At 38.2% G+C, this 15,661-nt stretch overlaps 1 protein-coding gene across 8 annotated transcripts in view; it reads left to right on the top strand.

Moving 5' to 3' along the window:
- The window catches only part of GREB1 (growth regulating estrogen receptor binding 1), a 100,399-nt gene that overhangs the window by 73,276 nt on the left and 11,462 nt on the right, over positions 1-15,661 (top strand). For 5 of the 8 annotated variants that reach the window (XM_026097225.2, XM_026097227.2, XM_026097223.2 and 2 more), the window contains 5 exons: positions 3,118-3,734; positions 7,371-7,496; positions 10,591-10,693; positions 12,161-12,319; positions 15,072-15,214. In XM_026097225.2, the coding sequence (XP_025953010.2) occupies positions 3,118-3,734; positions 7,371-7,496; positions 10,591-10,693; positions 12,161-12,319; positions 15,072-15,214 (1,148 nt within the window). The remainder of the gene's footprint in view (positions 1-3,117; positions 3,735-7,370; positions 7,497-10,590; positions 10,694-12,160; positions 12,320-15,071; positions 15,215-15,661) is intronic. The other 3 variants (XM_026097229.2, XM_026097228.2, XM_026097224.2) reach the window with 2 other exon arrangements.

Genomic DNA, 15,661 nt, shown 5'->3' with positions numbered 1-15,661 from the left:
AGCCCTTTTATTCAAATTGCTAGATGAAGAATAAAAGGCATAAATCATTAAGCTTTTGTCAATGCCTTCTTTAATGGGGTCACTATAAGAGGCCTTCAAAAAGATCACTTAAGAATCAGACTCATGAAATACATGAAATAAGATCTTTTCAACCTTGAAAAATAATCGTAAGGTGGGTTTGTTCTATAACAGGCAATCCTTTAATATGTGACACTGAATTATGAATCCTCAGTGCTGTCATGCCTGAGTGTGTTCACTGAAGCTATAACAATTTTACCAAGAGGAAAACATGCTTCACATTTTAAAAAAAAATTTTGAAATTCTGTAGGAGAAAAAGTGTGCTCAGTCTTATTTGTATTTTTATCTTTTCATTGTTGCTCTGGAATGTTTGCTCATTAATTTTGTGCTGTTCAAAAGGTCCTTTAGAGGCAGATCTTATTTAGTCTTTGCTTACTTTTTAATCTGCAAACTGATGTAGAAAGTGTGAGGCAATGTTTAGAACTACTAGAGCTTTTCTGTCTGATAAATTTCTTTGTATGCTTTTTATGCAGATAAAGAGAATTCAGTAAAAGTGGGGAATATAGATTGTACTATAATTGTCTAGAAGTCACAGTCTCATGCAGCTTTTTAAATCATGTTGTCATGTTTCAGTAACAATAACAGATATTTTTTGATCTAATTGTAGTTTTCACCATAATGACATGGGTATTTGGCCCATGATTTCTTTTCCTACAAGCACAGTGGTAATTACAAAAGGAAAAAACCTTCAGGACCTTTAGATAAACTTTAATTTTAATTAACTTTAATTAAAAAAATTTTTTTTCTTCTTTAAAATTAGGCTGCTTATCAGTTCATAGTGTCTCTGTGGCCTGTTTGTGGCTTTGTGGACTGAATTTGTTTGTGGTTAAAGAAAACCTTTTTTGTGTGTGTGTACTTGGATACTAGTATTCTGCAAGATATCACAGTATTTTTTCTTGAAAATATTCATACTGCTGGTGATATTTTTGTCTTTATTTATAGGACATTTCCTTTACTGGCTGCTTTAGATAAGTATGCAGCTAGGCTCCCTCTTACTATTTCTTGAGGCCAAAGGTAGTCTGTCCCATTATGTGCTTCGTTTTTCCAAAAGAAACTACAGACATTGATTAGTTGAAAATGGCTCTTCTGGACAACCAAGACTGTTGGTTTCTCCAGCAGAAGAAAGCAGCCTCAGACACATATTCCTATTGCCATTTGGAGACTGATTCCTCGACCAGTTCTTTCAAGGGTCTATTTCGAGGATTGTTAAGTATTTGCACCTCCTTTTTTGAAGTCACTGTGAATAAAAGATGAGGAATGAGGCCTTAAGCTTTCAAGAAATGTTAGTAGTTAGACTATAAAAGGCAAAAATTTACAACTTTCAGAAAATCAGCAGTCAGTTGTGGGGTACATTTATATGACGTATTCAAGGCCAATGTTCGTGACCTCAGCTTGTGCTCTGAGCTGAGCAAAAGCTGTATAAACTCATTAATGCATTACGCAGCACCAGAGAGTTGAGAGCCAGGTTATATTGCATCAGATGAAGTGCTGCAGTAATGCAGACACATGATTGTCAGATAAGAGCTGACTCAGAGCTGAGGGCTATCTATAAATGTCAGCCTGTGTAGACATCTCTGTAGTCTAATGAGGAAATAGCCTGTGAATGGGCTAGATGAGCAGACAGTGAGGTGGATTGGAAACTAACTGAATGGCAGAGCGCAGACGGTTGTGATCAGTGGTGCAAAGTCTAGTTGGAGGCCTGTAGCTAGTGGTGTCCCCCAGGGGTCAATACTGGGTCCAGTCCTGTTCAACTGATTCATCAATGACCTCCACCCTCAGCATCCAAGTTTGCTGATGATACAAAACTGGGAGGAGTGGCTGATACCCCAGAGGGCTGCGCTGCCATTCAGAGGGACCTCAACAAGCTGGAGAGATGGGCAGAGAGGAACCTCATGAAGTTCAATAAAGGGAAAGGCAGAGTCCTGCACCTAGGGAGAAATAACACCATGCAGCAGTACAGCCTGGGGGATGACCTGCTGCAAAGCAGCCCTGCAGAGAAGGACCTGGGAGTCCTGGGGGACAACAAGTTGACCCTGAGCCAGCAGTGTGCTTTGTGGCCAAGAAGGCCAATGGTGTCCTGGGTTGCATTAGGAAGAACATTGCCAGCAGGTTGAAGGAAGTGATCCTCCCCCTCTACTCAGCCCTGGTGAGGCTGCATCTGGAATACTGTGTCCAGTTCTGGGCTCCCCAATACAAGAGAGACATGGAGCTACTGGAGTGAGTCCAGCAAAGGGCTACTAAGATGATGAAGGGCCTGGAACATCTCTTATATGTGGAAAGGCTGAGAGACCTGGGACTCTCCAGCCTGGGGAAAAGAAGATTGTAAGGGGGGATCTTATCAATGTGTATAAGTAGCTGAAGGGAGGGCGTAAAGAGGATGGTGCCAGACTCTTTTCAGTGGTGCCCAGCGACAGGACAAGAGGCAACGGGCACATACTGAAAACCAGGCAGTTCCATCTGAATGTGAGGAAAAACTTTACTGTGAGAGTGACAGAGCACTGGCACAGGTTGCCCAGAGAGGTTGCGGAGTCTCCTTCCTTGGAGATATTCAAAAGCCCTCTGGACACGATCCTGGGCAATGTGCTCTAGGTGACCCTGCTTGAGCAGGGGGTTTGGACTAGATGATCTCCAGAGGTCCCTTCCAACCTCAACCATTCCGTGATTCTGCGAATGCTTATTTTCTTACACTCTTTTAAACAACAGTTTCAGTAATTGTGTATTTGTCTTGAGTGATGAAAGTATCTGATGAACACTTGACTCAATTAAGCAAGGAATCGATAAGGGGAAGAGAGGACAGGGCAATCACTGACAACTTTCCTGTGCACTTCAGTACTTTGGAAGCCACTTGTCATGGTCAGACAAATACTCCCAAGTAGTCCCATTAAGACTTCCTGCATTGGTAAAATTAAAGCTAGCAGGAGCAGGTCTGGGTTTGCATTATTTGATGGATTCTCTGTATAAATGATTTCTTTGTGTTTAACTGTGGTTGTTGACTGGCAGAAATAGTTGCACTGTGTTGAAATAGAATTTTTCTTTTAGTTACAGCATTCTGCAGTGAGTCATCTCCTGCTTTAATAACAACAGGGGATACAACAAAATCCTCCCACCAAGTCCTAAGCAGCAGTGCTGAAGAAACTACAAATAATTTTGAGAGGCAGAAGCAGAAAGTAGACAAGGGGGCACAAACGATGATCAGCAAACACTTGCCACCTGTATCTGAACAACTGGATACAAAACAAAATATAAAAAGTACCCAAATTTCCATCACCTCTTCATCCTCCTCACCTTTCTCCTCCTCTTCTTCCTCTTCTGCATCTACTCATAACTCCTTCATCCTACAGACCTCTCAATGCTCCATGACCAAAACATCAAAACAGCCTCCCATAGTTTTCCTGCCCAAGCTGGTGTATGACATTATTACCTCTACTGACAGCAATGGACTTCCAAAGTCATCTTCCCTCTTACCTTATCATTCTGTGATGTGGGCAAGTTCTTTCCGTCCTCTTATGAGTAAAATGATGACCTGCACGGAGCAGTCTCTATACTACCGCCAATGGACAGTTCCCAAGCCAATCCATATGGACTACAATAACAGAAACGAGAGCAGGATGGACACCTTTCACCCAAGGAGGCTGCTGCTGAGTGGGCCACCACAGGTGTGTAGTGAGAACAAGATACTAACATTGATTTATTTTGTTTAATTTTATCATAATCTCAGTAAGATTAGATTAATGATATTATTATTCAGACTTACTTGAAGTATTTTTATTGGAGAATAAGTTGCATACATTTTATTTCCTAATTCCCTTCTAATAAATAATCTTCCTTTCTTTACTGTTCACGGACAATGAAGTTGTAGCAATGTTCTTTCTCTGTCAGTCTCTTTACATTAGATTAATGTTTTAAAAGATAGTAGGCTCAGAAGATAATTTCATGTACCATTTCAATTTGTTAAAGGTGAATCAGCCTTTACATTTTAAATAAGGATTGAAGATCTGCAAAAAGAACATTTTCTTATGATCAGTCTGAAGACAGTTGGGAATTTGTAATTAAGGCATTTCATCTATTTCCTCCATGAGGCAGACAGAAATAGACGCTGTTGTAAATAACACATAGAAGAGGCCTGATCTGCATTTGCAGAGCCATATTCACAGGATGAGCTGATCGAAGAGTTTTTAAATTACCTTGAAATGATACATAGAAATGGATGTATAGCAATTATGTCCAAGCAAGCTATCTCCTAGTTCAATGCACATTACATGGTAAAGGTCTGATGTTTTGCTGAAGTATCAAGCAGTGAGCTAGGTAGAAGAGAGACACCATGCCTATGGAGAGCATATACATGGCATATGAAGCTCAGAAGTCAGAGGGGACAAATCCAAACCAAGACAAAGACCCATGTTTCCAGTTATTGTAATGTAAACCCAAAGAATTCATCTAAACATGGTCACTGTTTAAGTTGCCATGGTCCCCTCCTCTATGCTCATCCATTGCAAAACGAAACTACATTTTGTTATTAAATGATTTTATTCCATTGTATACTCAAATTATGGTGCAATAGAGTAAGAAGAGCACAAATTGGCTTTTCATGTTGTGACTACTTGCATATGTTGCTATAATCCATAAAGGATTCTGAAAAATACTTTGATGAGCAATTCTTCACTACTGTCCATTCTTTTGATCTAAATTGTCCATATTTTCTGAAGATTAAGGTATTACATGAACAAGAAAATGAATGTCATTGAGCTGCAGGGCAGAAAAAAAATACATTCTGGAACAGATGTTGTATATTTCTATCTCTAAGAAAAATACAGGCTGAGACAATTTTTGATAGAATTTTATATGCATACCTATCAAGAAATGCAAAGATACTATTCCCAAAGCTACTCTAAATATCAAAATAGCCCATAGGTAAATATGGTAAGCATGGTAATTAATTTTATTGTAAAGCATTTGATTTGGGGTCCTAAATGTATATCTGTGGTTCTCAGAAGAGCCATTCAGAGACATCTTGAGAGCATACTCTACACCTGTAAGACGGATTTGGTGCTTAACACACATGGTACTTGCCATTTAGCTAGTTGTATTTAGGCAGACAGCTTATTTATTCATCAGCACCCTTCCAGGGTGTGGTATTCATCACTTTTCAATACCAAGTGAAACCTTTCTTTGAAATATTGAATAGGATTCCTTTCGGCCCTTGGTATGGCAGTGAATTTTACACTCAGTATCACTTCCTTTATTTGAAACTCCATCCCTTCTCCATCTCTCCCCAAAATGCAGGTTATTTCCTTGTCTTGTTTTGGGTCACACAGTTGGATCAGTTCCTAAAAGATACTCTTCATATGTTTATTCATTTTATATTCCCCTGTTCTTTCTGATGAATATACCTGTTTCACACAGAACAAATTTATGGATTAAATTAAATTAGGAAAAACATGCCTTCTCCCTATGTGTCCCAATTTAAGGGTATATGTTCATTTCAATATGTGGGAAAAGATAGTAGCTTTGCTTCCTTTAGCATTTTGACCTGCCAAAGTACTAAAAACTGCTGTAAACCAAAAAAGAGTTATGAAAGTATGTTGGTTGTTTACTTGGTTAAGGTTTATCAATACAATGTCTCTTCTCCATAAAGGTCTCCTATAGGAATAGGTAAAATAAAATATAGACAAAACAGAATCCCCCTTCTCACTTTGGGAATAAATCGTTTTCCTTCTAGAAATAGGTTTTTGCTCACATGTTTGTTTGATAATATCTATATTGTACCTGGAATTATGCTGCATACTGCATGAAGAGATATAAGCAGAAGATTGTGGCATCTTCTCATTAGAAGTCAACTATTAGACAGTACCAATTTGAATGTGAATAACATGTCAGCCAGAGAATCAGACAGCGAGAGTATTGTCTTTCCTCAAAATTAGAAAGTACTTTTTTTTTTTTAAATCGGGCAGTAATTACTATACTAAACTTCAAATTGGGAAGCAATTTATTGGTTAAAATGAAAAATATGAAATCAACATTGGAGGAAAAATAAGCATGCTTGTGAATCAAAATTATAATTTTTTCTGTCTATGTAATTGGTAATAAAGTATGCTCACCCTTCTCTCACAAAGACATTTTACTCTCTGGACTGGTCAAAATGTTTTGCCATAAGGCTACTTTTCATCAACCCATACAGGTGATTAAACACCGTAGTGCAAGTGACTCTCATCCTGTTAGATGCCTCTCAACACTAACTGAAAATACTAATAAAACCATTGAGTTAAGAAATTAAGCAATGGTCTGAGTGTATCCTTTGAAGTGAAAGGACAAAGTAGACTTTCCATTATGTAATTCCAATATTTCCTTTTCCTTTTTTTATAGATTCATATTGAAAGGACGTTTGGTATATTGAACCCTTTCTGAATGTTTAGAGTTCCTTCATTATATCCAGATAAGTCCTGAGAAAGAGGATCTTCAGGTTTTGATCCCTCTAAAAACTTAGCTGCATTTCACTAAAAGTTAGTTTAACTGATCTCTGTGGTATCATTGTGGTACCTCATTCAGTTCCCAAAAAGTTCCTCACCTTGCTTTGGACTCCATACCTACAGCACCCAAAGAAACTTGCAGAAGATTTACTACCTCTTCCACCGTTACTACAAAACAATTTTACAGGTGTTCTGGAAAAAAACCTCTCTTGTTTTCTCTAAAATAAGCTGTTAAATTTCATGTGTTTGTCAGGGGACAAGTATGTATATTAAAAGGCAATACATTTATTATTTTCAAGGAAGGCTTTAGGAGATGAATAGGTATAAAGTAGACCTATATATTTTTGTCTGCTAGCCCACATTAGCTATGTTAAGACATTGGTTAGTGAGTATGAATAAACATGCACCACCATAAACAGAGTAGTATCATTTCTATGGACAGAAATATAGTCTCTAGTGCACCCAAGAAAATGCCCACCAGGATGCTTAAATTTACTGAAATATATTTTTCTTAGAAAAGGAACATTTATCTCAAAACTGCAAATCAAAGTTTTGTGCTATTGGTTTTTAACTGGGTATTAGCCCCTAGAACTAGCATTTTCCATAAGCGTGGAAGCTGCTCATGGTGTGAAAGTAACTGCTCAGTCCTATGGCATAGGAATTCTTCCACAATTCTTTCTAAGGAAGAAAACTGCTGCCCGTATTATTTGGATTTCCTCTGCTTCTGTTAAAATCTTATGACAATGGGCTTAAATACCACGTTGCTTACGTAAGAAAATAATATCAGGGAAATATTTAATATATCTATTGTTAGCTGTCTTTTAGCAGAACATAGGAAGCGGAAACAAGGAGAAGAGCCAGCACCATTTGACCAGCTGTCTTTGGACCATCAGCATATTTTCTATGAATCACCACTGGTTTGCAGATCACAATTTGAAAACCACTGCTGTGGTATGTTAAGAACAATCTCACCTGGAAATTAAAATAGAAAAGCGTTATGCAATTTCCCCTTTTGCCATGTTTATCCAAATGTGAAGAATGAATGCAGATGGTACTTTTCAGCAACATATAAGAATAATAAAAGACTTGCTATGGTCCTGATGTCCATGTCTGGAATAAGTTAAAAAAGGGAACTCCTTACTGTTAGACCTGCTACAACAGCACTTTTAGATGTCACTTTCACAAATACAAGCATGGAGGCATGTACATTTCTCTGACTGGAATATCTCTCCCTGATTCTTAGATAGACAAATAATTTGTTTTCAGTTTATTATAGATATATATGGAAAGTACAATTCAGTGGTCAAACTCTCTGGAGAGCTTTCCACTCATGCAGGTACTGTGCATCTTTGACAAAGACCTTCAGACCACTTGAATTCTCTGCAGGAAAAATCTGAATGCATATTCCTTCTTCTTGCTCACATACAGCTACATTCTTTGTGAATGAAGAGCTATAGTGTAAATGTAATCTTAGTTTTTGAGGGACCAAATCATGCACTGCACCAATGATGAAAATACAAATCAAACTAGTAAATCTTTGCAAGCCCCACATTCCTCAGTCTTCAAATGCAATCCACAAGACTAAGATTTTGCTTTCTTCTAGGATTTTCTTTTTCCAAGTCTAATTGCATCAGACTTCTTTCTTCCAACTTCAGATAGACAGAAGCAAATTAGAGTAATACTTCCATATCATGAACTATTTAAGAATGTCTGGACCCCATGTACCAGATCTATTAAGGCACTGGGTACTACCACATATTTGAGGAAACTCTTTCTGGGAAGAAGTAGAGCTGTCTGTAGTAACAGCACCTCTCATGTACATTTTGTTTCAGGAATTGTAAGAATTCAGCACAGTTCCAGGTTCCATTACTCTTTTAATTTGTTTGCAAAAGCATTTGCTTGCAGAGCAAAGGAAGGATATTGAGAAAAATACCTTGCTCAGAGTCCTTTCTTACCAGTCCCTGTCACAGGTATGCCCAGAGTCACTAATTGGAATCAACACTACATTGTGCTAGGCCTTTCTAAAGACATGCAAAGTTACAGTCCAATCATCTATCCAGTTTAAAATTTCTTTGCAGATTTTGATCTTCTACTTTATTGTAGTTGGGAGATGGAGGATGGGCAAATACAGGGTTTTATACTTCAAAATTGTGCATATCCTGCTTGCATGATCTCTCTGCTTCTGCCTAACAATGTCCAGACAAACTGACTCAAAAGAGGGGTGGGAACAGTTAGGAGAAGGACACTGCAGAGATGTGGAAGCTCTGATTATCGACATCTACTCAGTACTTTCGGGCAAGTGAAGATACTCTCTGCAGTTCCATTTTGTCTAGAGTTGCTACACATCATAGAAAATTATTATAAAAGTTAAAGGTGCGCTCACTTATTTGGGCACACTACAAAATCAGTTTTTCAATTTTTTTTTCCTTGAGGCAGTAAAAATTGTTTAGTAAATGAGAAGTCCTTCTTCTTTTTGAAAATGTTGTTCTCAAAATGAACTGAGAAAGATGTTCTAAATGAGCTGGAAATAAGAGGTTCTTTTTCAGCTTGTCTATCTGTATTTCAGCAATTCATTCCTTCAGCAGAAAATGCAGGAAAATGTGCAAGTCAATGGAGTCAAAATATGAATATTGTCATGTGTTCAGTGTGAGCACTCTACTTGCAGAGAAACATTCTGAAAATGTGGAGACATTCCTGCAAATTCCCACCAGAATTTTGTATACAGCATTGCTAATATCTGCCAGTTCATAAAGCTCATAGTACTCTATTGGACACTTTTTTATGAGACAGATAATGAGGTTGGATAAGATATGACGCATGGAATATCAAAAGTACATATGTTTTAGTTTTGTGGTTAGGAACTATTATCCATCATCCCATGGTTTTCAACATTTTCGATTTGTTAGAGTGTCCAGTGGAGGCATTTGAGTCAACTGACAAGTCATACCTTTCATGGACCACTTGGTAGTAAGCCACTGACCACCCAGATATACTATTGAAAGCCATTGATAAAAACCAGTCTCCCAAGAGAAAGAAAAATATTCTTGATTTTGATAGAAGTTTTAAAAGGATACCAGCAGGAAAACCATAAAGACAAACAGATTGTCTGTTGACTATTCTAAGTATATATTTTAAACAGTTTAGGAATTATAGTGTTTCAGATAGATACCTGATATCAAGGGAACAGGATGTGTACTCTTGACAACTTCTCTCTAATTTGTTTGGAACTGTTAATCTGTCAGGCCACACAATATTTAACAAATAGATGATCAGAGGCACTTTAAAAGAATATGTTAATAAGGGCATATAAAAGTAATCCCAGACTTGAGAGACAACGCGGAAAATATATTCTTATAGGACAAAGTGTGATCAAGTTTGCCTTATATGGCAGAAGGTACAACATTTTTGTTTAGCTTACCAATAAATGGATCTATGGAATGGAAAAATAGCCATTTGAGCCAACTTTAGGAAGGATTTTACTCAGTAGAAAGACTCTTATCAGTCTTAATGGGTTTTACATCAGACCCTACACTGGGAGTTAAGAACATCTTATCTGTAGGCAGACTATGGCCCATGCTATAATTTCCTCTATCCACAGTCACTTTTTTTCTGTTATTCCTGGATAACACGGTGTGCGCTAACGCATGATCTACCATGTATATCTGAAAGGCTTATTTGACTCTGAACTCTGAAAATGGTCTCCTTTTCCACCCTTGATAAGCAACTTTCAGATGCAGTCATCTGATTTAAGAATGACAGATACTGAACTTTGACAAAAGCAAATGTTTACCTACTCTTGCTTCAGCTTCAAAGCCTCCCTTTCAAAGCACAAAACTGTTGAGTCTTTAAACACATCATTTGTACTTAGGAATACACAAATATAGGAATATGTATGCACTGAATATTAATGTACAGCTTTGATCTGTATTGCTATAAAGTTATATTACATTAGTCATTGCAGTTTCCAGTTTCCAAATATGTGGAAAACTAACATGTTGAGAAAAGATTTTTTTATTTTTTTATTTTCTAATTTATATATTTACAGATAGGGAAAACAGGTGCCTATCTGCAGTTCCTCAGTATTTTGTCCAGAATGCTGATTAGACTGACAGAAGTGGATGTTTATGATGAGGAAGAGATCAACATTAGTAAGTTCTTGATATAAAATTATTTGCTTCTGGAGACTGTAGAAAATTGCTGTGTTAAGTTGAACACTAGTTTGCTTATATATTTTGTGCCTTTCACCTGTGACTGCAGTTAATTTACTTTATTGAAATATTTTTAGAAAAGTTTAGTGTCATCTTTAACTGACACTTAAGAATATTTTATTTTACTCATCATTTAGAGTTTAGTCTTCCTCTCAGTCAAAAAAACCACATACCTCTTTTTCTTAGAAAGTCACCAGCATTTATGTATATTGTGCTATTCAGCCATTATTTTTGAGTTTAGAATTGGAATAAGTTTTTGTGGTAAACCATACAAAAAAATCAGTGAAATTCTGACTGATTTAGACCATGAGGAGCAATGTCATCGTATGATCTAAGTACACAAGATCACATAAACAGGAAAACTGATCCTGCTCTCTAATAGCTAGTTTTAATCTAAACTTCTTTTATTTACAATGTATCACTTACTCCCCTTTGTTTCTAGATGTATTGCTGAAGCTCAGCCTGAGTAATCAAGGGCTGATTTACATAAAAAAAAGTCCAGAGCAATATGTTATGGGATATATGCAATCAGCACTAAAAGTGCTGTGTCGTGGTCCTGAGCAACCTGCTCCAGGTGGATCTGCTTGACACAGTGGGTGTCTCCAGGGCTGTGGAGAGTCCCAGGGGGATGCTACCTGCATGCTGTCTGGCTCAGTCACCTGCTGGCTGGAAGCTGTTTAGCTATTTCACTGTGGTGCTGTGCCTCAGCTGCTGTCTCTGAGGACATTTTTAGGCAGTAGACAGGAGTCTTCCTCCACATTGAGCTGTTCTTGAGAAAGAGGCAACAGTTCCCCAATGATTATCACAAAATCTGTGGAACAGGTGACCAGTCTGTGAGTGGTGAGGTTTGTGTAAGCAATCGTCTGTGTGCTTTGGGCAGAATTTTAGGGATAACTCATGTTCAAGGCATGAGGATGAGCAGAAGGAATCAGTGACCTTGTCACTGACATAGCTTGATTTGGAGAGGACATCTCTGTATTGCCTTCAGCCTCTCATTAGGACTTATTGTTTGTGTCCAATCTCCTGCTGCCTGAGTGGCTTTGATATCAGCTATAACTTGTTCTCTGTCACTTAGGTGTATGTGTGTGGAAGGACTCCTAATGCCTGGATCCAGGTAGAACAGCCTTACCAGGACTGTGACATTGTTCTCATCATCATTCTACCAGCTGTTCCAGGCAGATTCTGGAGGTCTTAAATTTTTAGAACAGGTTTAAAAGTCAGAATTGTGTTGAGGTATGAGGTACATTTGTTCAAAGGTGCACCTCTTTATGCATAATAATATTGCTGCCTCAGAATTATAGAACAAAAAATGATGCAAAGCAATAGGCATGGCAAAACCATTATAACAATATGGACAGATTTTTAAATTTTCATTCCATGATTTTTTGTTTTTTAATAATATCATAGACGTAAAAGAAGAATCTGATAAATACTACCATCAGCCTGGAGATGCGTGGCCAGATTTGGAAACATTTAAGAAGATCCCTTTTGACTACACTATCCATGATCCGAAATACGAAGATGCAAGTCTGATTTGTACAAAGCTTCAGACTATAAACAGTGAAGGTTAGAATTCGAAATATCTGGAGTGATACACATATATGTATTTATTTGTTTTTAATGTGAGAAATCCCATTGACTTGGAGGATCAGAGTGCAACTATGAGAATTACACTTGATTAAGGCATATTAAGAAAGGATTTGAAATTTGCTAGATGACACATCAGAGCATGAGCCTTACAATTGTTTTACGGACTGCTAAATAATGTCGTTCATTAAAAAGCTGTGATCTGACAAAAATTTGTGTATTTGAATGTCTTCGTGTAGTGGCATTGTCCTGTTTTGTAGCAATGAAATGACATAACTGGGTAAAGTTATTTTTGTACATAAGCTTGTTTTTAGGTTTGGATTATAAGGGTGAGGTTCATCTGCACAGATTTAGACTTCAGCAGTATTGAAGTGTGATTTAGGCCTCTTGACTCCCTTAACAGTTCTTAATGAGAAATAAGCACTTCTAAAGCATAATTTATCTCTTTCTAAAGTAGACATGTAAAATAGTTCAGGTGAATTGCAGACTAGATGTGTCTGTTTCTTTCTGTGGAATATAAAAGGCATCTAGCTTACAGACAGATTGATAAGTGAAAGTGTCTACAGTGAGATAGATCTCTGAATATGTTCCCATACATAAGCCAGCTGGACATATGCAAGTCCATGGGACTGAATAGGATGTATTGAAGCATGTTGAGGTTGCTGGCCAACCTCCTTGTGAAGCTGCTGTCCTTAAAGTGTGATGGCAATTGGGGGAGGTTCCTGATGACCGTAAAAAGGCAAATATCGTGCCCCTTTTCAAGAGGGCAAGAAGGAGGCTCCCTGCAGCTACAGCCTAGTCAGTCTACCTGCAGTCCCCAGAACAATTATGGAAAATATCCTCCTGTAAAGTGTGTCCAGGCACATGAAGGACAAGAAAGTGATTGGGAACAGCTAGCTTGGATCTATCACAGGCAAATTGTGTTCAGTCAACTGGATTGCTTTTTATGATGAGATGACTGGCACTATGGACAAAGGAAGAGCACTGGCTTTACCTTGTTTTCTGCAAGCCTTTTGACCCAATCTTTTATAATGTCCTCATAGCTTAAAATGGAGGCGTATGGTTTGGACAGGTGGATTATAAGGTGGGTGGGAAATCAGCTGGGCCACTGAATTCAAAGTGTGATAGTAAGTTGTACAAGATCCAACTGACAGCTGTTTAATCAGGGCACTCCTCAGGGGTTGACAGTGGGGCAAATGCTGTTTAAGACTGTCATTAACAGTCTGGTCAAAGGGACAGAGTGCAACCTCAGCAAGTTCACAGATGATACCAAACTGAGGGGACAGTCGATTCACTGACATTCAGAGCCTTGACAGGCTGGAGAAGTGGACTGATGGGTTCCTCATGAAATTCCACAAAGGCAAATGCAAAGTCCTGCACTTGGGATGGAATAACCTTTTGCAGCTGTACAGGCTGGGGGCAACCATTTAGAAAGCAGCTTTGAGGAAGATGACCTGCTGACCTTGGTGGACAACAATTTGAACACGACTCATCAGTTCTCCCTTGGGCTAATGGCTTACTGGACTGAGTAAAAGTGTAGCCAGCAGCTGAAGGGAAGTGATTATTCTTCTGTCCTTGGCACTTGCAAGAGCACATCTGGAGTACTGTGTCAAGTACGGGTTTTCCAGTACAAGAAAGACATTGACATATGGGAGTGAGTCCAGTGGAGGGCCACCAAGATGGATAGAGGCCTGAAGCACATGATGTATGTAGAAGAGCAGAGAGAAAAAGGTTTGTTCAGCCTGGAGAAGTGAAGGGGGGGAGACATCTGATTGCTGTCTTTAACTTCCTAATGGGAGATTATAGAGCCAAATTATTAGAGGTGCAAAGTGTAATGACAAGAGGCAACAGACACAGATTGCAAAATGGGAAATTACAATTAAATAGTAGGAAAGATATTTCCAGAATAAGAGTGGTCAAACCCTGGAGCAGGTTGTTCACAGAGGCTATGGAAACTTCATCCTTGGTGATTTTTGAAACTTGACAGTACAAGGCCATGAAAAACCTGATCTAATGCTGAAGCAGGCCTTGCTTTTGAGTGCAGCATTGACCAGATGACACACAAAAGTCCTTTCCAACCAAAATTATTCGATTCTTATTTAAAGGCTACATGGCATCTGTGGGAATGAGTTAGCAGTCTCAGTTCACTTCTGCATAGGTGTGTCAGCCTCATCAGAGGTTGTCATTAAATCTCATCTTCTTTCAGTCTCCTGCAAAGGAGAGACCTTTTTTTTTTTTTTTTCAATGTGGATTTCTGCTAAATAACAGCAACACTAACCTTGCCAAGTTCATTTCACGTAATCTATGGTGATGTCTGTCACAGGATAGCAAATGTCTGTCATGGCAAGCTTCAGCTGGATTTAAACCTGTGAGCTAGGGCTGAAGACTCTTTTTTTATGTTTTATTGCCTTTGCAAGCATTCAATCAGTAATAGCAGCAGCAACAGTGACAGTTATACTAATCTGGCTTTGCTTACACCTCAGCTTTATCTGAAATCCATACAGAATTATCATACCTATGGACTTACAGATGTTTCTTTGTACTCTCCTTTGCTGTACAAAGCAATTTATAAAACATACTATGCTCAGAATGAATTCATAGTTTGTTCTGCATGTATTTAATCCTGCCACTGTTCCTAGAAGTTTATTACAGTGACAGAAATGGTTTGTCACAAAGGAATACATTGTGCTCTTGAATATGTGTTACATTTATGTTGCTTCTTTTTTAATAGACAGATCAATGAGCAGGAGACAGGAGGATATGTATACACGACGTCAAACAACTAGGATGAGATTATCCAAGTATGCAGCATATAACACCTACCATCATTGTGAACAGTGTCATCAGTATATGGGTTTCAATCCCAGGTACCAGGTAAAGTCTTCCAAATTATTACTTTTCAGGTCAGAAACTGAAGCACACACAGCCCAAACCCAGTTTTGTATACACTCACACTATCTGCATTGTTGTATATATGTAATCTACAGTTCCACAAAGAGTTGATTTACAGATTTTGATACTTTTTGAGGTTTGCCTCCCTTTATTAGACTGCAGATCTGAGGACTTCAGAGCACTGTTCCTTGCCTCGCTTACACTAACTTATTCAGTGCTTGAATCACCATTCTACATGTATGCTACCAGTGAAAACTGATTTCCCCGTAAGCTTTTCTCACTGGGACTTGCTACCATTTTGATCTGAGTAATTGCAAGAGTTGCTAATTCTGATAATGGAGCTGTGCAGCATAGAGAATTCTATATATAGTATATAGATTGGTTTTACTCAGGTAATCCTGCACTTTTCTGCCTTAATGGGAATGTGAA

Source organism: Dromaius novaehollandiae, chromosome 3, assembly GCF_036370855.1.
Source record: "Dromaius novaehollandiae isolate bDroNov1 chromosome 3, bDroNov1.hap1, whole genome shotgun sequence".
Taxonomy (NCBI): domain Eukaryota; kingdom Metazoa; phylum Chordata; class Aves; order Casuariiformes; family Dromaiidae; genus Dromaius; species Dromaius novaehollandiae.
Note: the sequence above shows the minus strand (reverse complement) of the source record. Positions and strands in the feature narration are given on the sequence as shown.